General features: G+C 58.5%; 1 protein-coding gene and 1 long non-coding RNA gene across 2 annotated transcripts in view; one reads left to right on the top strand and one right to left on the bottom strand.

Annotated features, from left to right (window-relative positions):
- LOC120511570 overlaps positions 1–2,087 on the bottom strand; it is a 2,249-nt gene extending 162 nt beyond the window's left edge. Inside the window, exons 1-3 of the mRNA XM_039728831.1 lie at positions 2,071–2,087; positions 1,884–1,927; positions 118–776 (exon numbers count right to left, since the gene is read on the bottom strand). Of these exons, the coding sequence (XP_039584765.1) occupies positions 118–776; positions 1,884–1,927; positions 2,071–2,079 (712 nt within the window). The 5' untranslated portion in view covers positions 2,080–2,087. The remainder of the gene's footprint in view (positions 1–117; positions 777–1,883; positions 1,928–2,070) is intronic.
- Positions 2,088–4,421: 2,334 nt separating this feature from the next.
- On the top strand, positions 4,422–5,444 carry LOC120511567. Its single transcript, XR_005629760.1, has 3 exons — positions 4,422–4,535; positions 4,882–4,994; positions 5,108–5,444. It is a non-coding gene; the product is annotated as an uncharacterized LOC120511567 (long non-coding RNA).
- Positions 5,445–5,776: the final 332 nt, after the last annotated feature.

The raw sequence follows: 5,776 nt of genomic DNA, 5'->3' as shown, positions 1-5,776 counted from the left end.
GACCCCCAACTGACCCCCAAGCCCCCCAAGTGACCCCCAAGTGACCCCCATGACCACAAGTGACCCCCATGACCCTCAGGCGACCCCCATGACCCACAAGTGACCCCCACGACCCACAAGTGACCCCCCTGACCCTCAGGGGCTCCTCTGGGGCCTCACCCAGTGGCTGCTCCCATGGCTCCCCCTGATGGGCATCACAGGCGCCGCTCCTGATTGGCTGCGGGGCCTCGCGGGGGTCACGTGGCCTCGAGCCCGGCCCTGCCCGGCGCAGGGGCTCCGGAAGTGCCTCCATTGCAGGCCGCAGGCACGACGTCCAATATGGCGCACGCCACGGAGCCCCGCCGCAGTCACGTGACTCCCAACATGGCTCCCGCCGCAAGGGCTCCTGGGAGATGGCCGGGGATGGCCACGCCCCCTGGTGCCCGCAGAGGCGGCTCCCGATTGGCCGTGGGGCCTCTGCTGGGTCACGTGACTCCCAACATGGCTCCCGCCGCAAGGGCTCCTGGGAGACGGCCAGGGATGGCCACGCCCCCTGGTGCCCACAGAGGCGGCTCCTGATTGGCCACGGGGCCTCCGCTGGCTCACGTGACTCCCGGGGCCCCGCCCCCTGCAGGGCCCCACCCACCAGGGGCGTGTCCAGCGCTGGCTCCTCCCATTGGCACCGCCTCAAGCGCCATTGGACGAGCGGGTCATCGAGGGCGGAGCTGCAGGGGGCGGAGCCAAGGGCAGGCTCCGCCCTCCCCGGCCCGCAGGGGCGGGGCCTGAGCAGGGCCTGGCTGAGGGGGGAAGGAGAGGGTTGGTGGGGGGCAGGGACCCCCAAAATGCTGAAATGGTGACCCTGAGGGGCTGGGGGTGCACTTGTGGGCAGAGTGGGGGCTCAGGGTCATCACCCGGGGGTCCCTGAGGTGCTCCTGGGTACGGAGAGGGTTGGGGACCCCCGAAATGCTGACCTTGAGTGGCTGGCGGATGCACTTATGGGCAGAATGGGGGCTCTGGGACATCATCTGGGGGTCCCCGAGCTGCTCCGGGGGAAGGAGAGGGTTGGGGGGAGCTGGGACCCCCAAAATGCTGACCCTGAGGGGCTGGGGGACGCACTTGTGGGCAGAGTGGGGGCTCAGGGTCATCACCCGGGGGTCCCTGAGGTGCTCCTGGGTACGGAGAGGGTTGGGGACCCCCGAAATGCTGACCTTGAGTGGCTGGCGGATGCACTTATGGGCAGAATGGGGGCTCTGGGACATCATCTGGGGGTCCCCGAGCTGCTCCGGGGGAAGGAGAGGGTTGGGGGGAGCTGGGACCCCCAAAATGCTGACCCTGAGGGGCTGGGGGACGCACTTGTGGGCAGAGTGGGGGCTCGGGGACATCACCTGGGGGTCCCCAAGCTGCTCCTGGGGATGCAGAGGGCTGGGGACCCCCAAAATGCTGACACTGAGGGGCTGGGGGATGCACCTGTGGGCAGAGTGGGGGCTCCAGGACATCACCTGGGGGTCCCTGAGGTGCTCCTGGGCACGGAAAGGGTTGGGGACCCCCAAAATGGTGACCCTGAGGGGCTGGGGGTCGCACTTGTGGGCAGAATGGGGGCTCAGGGTCATCACCCGGGGGTCCCCGAGCTGCTCCTGGGGATGCAGAGGGCTGGGGACCCCCGAAATGCTGACCCTGAGGGGCTGGGGGACACACTTGTGGGCAGAATGGGGGCTCAGGGACATCACCCGGGGGTCCCCGAGCTGCTCCTGGGGAACAAAGGAGGGAACTGGGGGGCACTCAGGGCTCTGGGGCGGCATTTGGGGCGCCCTTGGGGTCCGGGACAGCGCTGAGGGGACGGGGAGCCGACCGGGGGCTGCACTGGGGGATGCTGAGGGGCTCTCCCGGCCGGGCTGCTCTCGCACCTCCTTTGCACCAGACGCTCCGTGCGCTGCTCCAGGCTGAGCCCCTGCGGGAGGCGTGCGGGAAATGACGCGGGGACCTCCCGATCCCTCAGGATCCTCCCGATCCCTCAGGATCCTCCCGATCCCTCAGGATCCCCCCGGGTCCCCCCGATCCCGCCCCGGCCCCTCAGGAGCCCTCAGGCCTCACCCGCGCCATCGCCCGCGCTCGCGCCTGGGCCCGCCCCCGCGCTCCCAGCGCGGCCGCTGATTGGTTCAGAGCGGGGACGGACGGGCGCTGCAGCCAATGGGAGGCGGCGGAGGGGTCTGAGGGAGCGCTCTGAGGAGCGATGAGGTGTTTGTGGGTCTGGGGGCGCCGAGGGAGGCCCTGGAGGGTAAATGGGGGTCCCTGGAGGGGTTTGTGGGTCTGGGGGCGCTGAGAGATGCCGAGGGATTTCTGGGGGTCCCTGGCTGGTTTTTAGGGTCTCAGAGAGGTTGTTTGGGCTCCCCAGGGAAAGGTTTGGGGTGGAGGGAGGCTGGGGTGGCTCCGGGCATCCAGAAGGGGCTTGGCTGTCAGGAGGGTCCCCAGGAGGGTCCCCAGGAGGGTCCCCAGGAGGGTCAAGGGGGTCCCCAAGAGGGTCAAGGGCGTCCCCAGCAGTGTCCCAGGAGGGTCCCCAGGAGGGTCCCAGGAGGGGGATTGTTTCCATTTCTTTCCTGAGGCTCTCAGCTCCTCAGGACAGGAAAAATCCCAACAGAGGATTTCTCACTAAAATATCACGGCTACAGGGTTTTGTCCTGGACTGTCCTGGATTAAGGCAAATTTGGGAGAAAACCGCCAAAAGGGCAAACCCACACAGCCCCTCCTTGCTATGGGTTCAGGAAGGATTCCTCGGAGAGAAGTGGAAAGAACCTGTTTATTTAACAGGCAAAACACCCCCCGCACACAAAATGAACAACACCAGGTGACAACACTTTCACCGATCTGAAAAGGACTCCTTGCTATGGGTTCAGGAAGGATTCCTCGGAGAGAAGTGGAAAGAACCTGTTTATTTAACAGGCAAAACACAAAATGAACAACACCAGGTGGCAACACTTTCACCGACCTGAAAAGGATGACAAACTCAAAAAGCAACAACCGACAGAACAAGAGGACACAGTCTCAAGCTGCGCCAAGGGAGATACAGGCTGGATTTAAGGAGGAAGTTTTTCACAGAAAGAGTGGTCAAATACTGGAATCATCTGCCCAGGCAGGAGGTGGAGTCACCATCCCTGGATGTGTTTAAAAAAAGACTGGATGTGGCACTTGGTGCCATGACCTGGTTGAGGTGTTGGAGCATGGGTTGGACTCGATGATCTTAAAGGTCCCTTCCAACCCAGAGATTCTGTGATTCTTTGAAATCTCTCCTGGGAGTGGTGGCTCTGTTGTCGCTCCCTCTGGCACTGGGGATGGCTGCTGCAGCCACCTGGGGAACTCTTGGTGTTTCCCAGGTCCCAGGCGGAGCAGGTTTCAGTGTTTCCAAAAAAAAAGGGAAAGGAAGAACAGTCCAGGGAAAGATTTGGCCTGCTAAACTAACTAACAAGCAGAAACAAAAAGCAAAAGCAAAGCAGGGGCACAGCAGGAGCAGGAGCAAAGCAAAAAGCAAAAGCAAAAAGCAAAAGCCACGTTATGTACTGCCCCATCTCTGTGTCCTGCCAGCCATGGGGGAGCAGACTATAACAAAAAACAAAACAAAACAAAACAGTCGCTCTTCAGAGCCAGTCTTGAAGGCCCAGAACATAATGTCCAGCATAAACAGAACACATGATTTGGGATACAAGCATCATAACGTCACCCTAGGACAGGTTTTCTTTGAGAAGGGAAGGAGCCAGACTGGGGATGGAGGGGAGTGGAGGGGGATCCATCCTGGGTTGAAGCCCTCAGATCCCTCAGGTGATCCTTGGGAGTTCTCCAGAACTTTCTCCTGGTGCTCCAGCTGCTTCTTGTGTCCCAGAACCCACTCCATCTTTCCAAGAATCCGGATCTTTCCCACATGTTCCAGGCCTGGAGATTCAGAGGTGACCTTGTCACATTCTGCAGCTTCCTGAAAGGTGGTTGTGTCAGGTGGGGGTTGGTCTCCTTCACCAAGCAACAACTGACAGGACCAGAGGTCACAGTTTCAAGCTACATCAAGGGAAAGAATGGTTGGATATTAGGAAAATGTTTTTTACAGAAAGGGTGATAACTTCTGGAATGGTCTGCCCAGGGAGGTGGTGGAATCACCATCCCGGGATGTGTTTGAAAAAGACTGGATGTGGCACTTGGCGCCGTGGTTTAGCTGAGGTGTTAGGGCATGGACTCGATGATCTTTGAGGTCTCTTCCAACCTAGTCATCCTGTGAAATTCTGTGAAATTTATCAGCGTCCCAAACTTCATCTTGTGCATTCCAGACCCCGTCCAGCACGGCACAGACCCTTGCCACATGGCTCAGATCTTCCCACTTGTCCCAGTCTCTTCCCACATTTCCCCGACCTTCCTCCTTGCAATCCAGACTTCGCCCCACTGCTCCCACCCTCATCCCCTTTGCTGTCACTGTGGAGAACAACCACCGCGGCAGCCGCCTGGTCTCCTTCATCAAGGTGCTCACCATGGAGGTGTACAACGTGACCCTCAGCCAGGAACACCCCCAGAAGGTCGAGGTAGGGATGGAGTTGATGGGAGTAGTTCAAAGTCATTGCGTGGGAAGAGCCCAAGGTCGTGGTGCACTTCAAGGTCATCACAAGGTGGAGTTTCAAGGTCCTTGTAAGGTGTTTAGGTGGTTTTCAAAGTAATTTCAAGGCACCTGGTTGGGTTTCAAGATTCTTGTGTGGTGTTTAGATGGGTTTCAAAGTGACTGGGGTGGCATCTGGGTGGGCTACAAAATCACCTCGGTGGGCTTCGAAGTCGTTGCATGGTGTCTTGGTGGGCTACAAAGCCGCTGTGTGCCTTGAAACCTAACCCAATGCCGTGGAATGACCCTGAAAACCACATCTTGGTGGGTTTCAGGGTCATTCCACGGCATTGGGTTAGGTTTCAAGGTCATTGTGTGGTCTTCAGGAATGTTTCAAGGTCATCATGTGGCATCTAGATGGTCCTCAAGGTCATTCTATGACACCTGGGTGAGTTTCAAATTCATTGGGAGACCTTTTGTAGTTGTTCCCAAAAGTACCGGGTTCTGCCCAGGAAAAGTTTCCAAAAAGAACCAAGCTAAACCGAATTCCCCCTTTTATAGCCCCCTTCGAGCCCCGGATTGGTGGATTTTGGATCCGCGCGGTGATTGGTCCGTTCCCAGGCTTCCCATTGGTCTTTAACGCCGTTCATTCTGGACCAATCATTTCTGCAGGGCGTCGAGTGATTGGTCAGATCCTGCATCCAATCGTCTTCGTCCTCGCTCTGCCCTCCACAAACCCTGGGCCCTTCTTCCAGAACATTCTAACAATTCTAACCCTTAACACCACACAATTAATACAATATAATTAAACTCTAATCTCATCTAACATAACTTTTACTGATAACAAGGTGCAGTGCCACCGCTGCCAGCTGCTCCCCAAGATCCTTGGTGAAATAAACGGGCAGGAGATCTTTCTCCTTTTTAATGACATCTTTCTCCTTTTTAATGACTTTATTAAGAATCAGCTCAGGTGGGGAGAAGCCGACGGGTCGCGCCCACGCCGCCGCTGCTCCCAGGCGTGGCACGGAGGAGGAGGAGGAGGAGGAGGAGGAGAAGGAGGGTGATGCAGCTTTGTCCTGGTCTGCAGGCAGAGCTGGGGATTCCGTCCTCACGGGAGAGTCGCAGATTCCTGGTTTTTTTGTCTAACACTCCGGGACATCTCTTTAATCAGCATCTTTTCAGGTCAGGGTGAGAAGCAAAAAGGATCCAAGCAGGTACGGGACTACGCTC

The sequence above is a fragment of the Passer montanus genome, unplaced genomic scaffold (genome assembly GCF_014805655.1).
Source record: "Passer montanus isolate IOZ18808 unplaced genomic scaffold, ASM1480565v1 scaffold662, whole genome shotgun sequence".
Taxonomy (NCBI): domain Eukaryota; kingdom Metazoa; phylum Chordata; class Aves; order Passeriformes; family Passeridae; genus Passer; species Passer montanus.
Note: the sequence above shows the minus strand (reverse complement) of the source record. Positions and strands in the feature narration are given on the sequence as shown.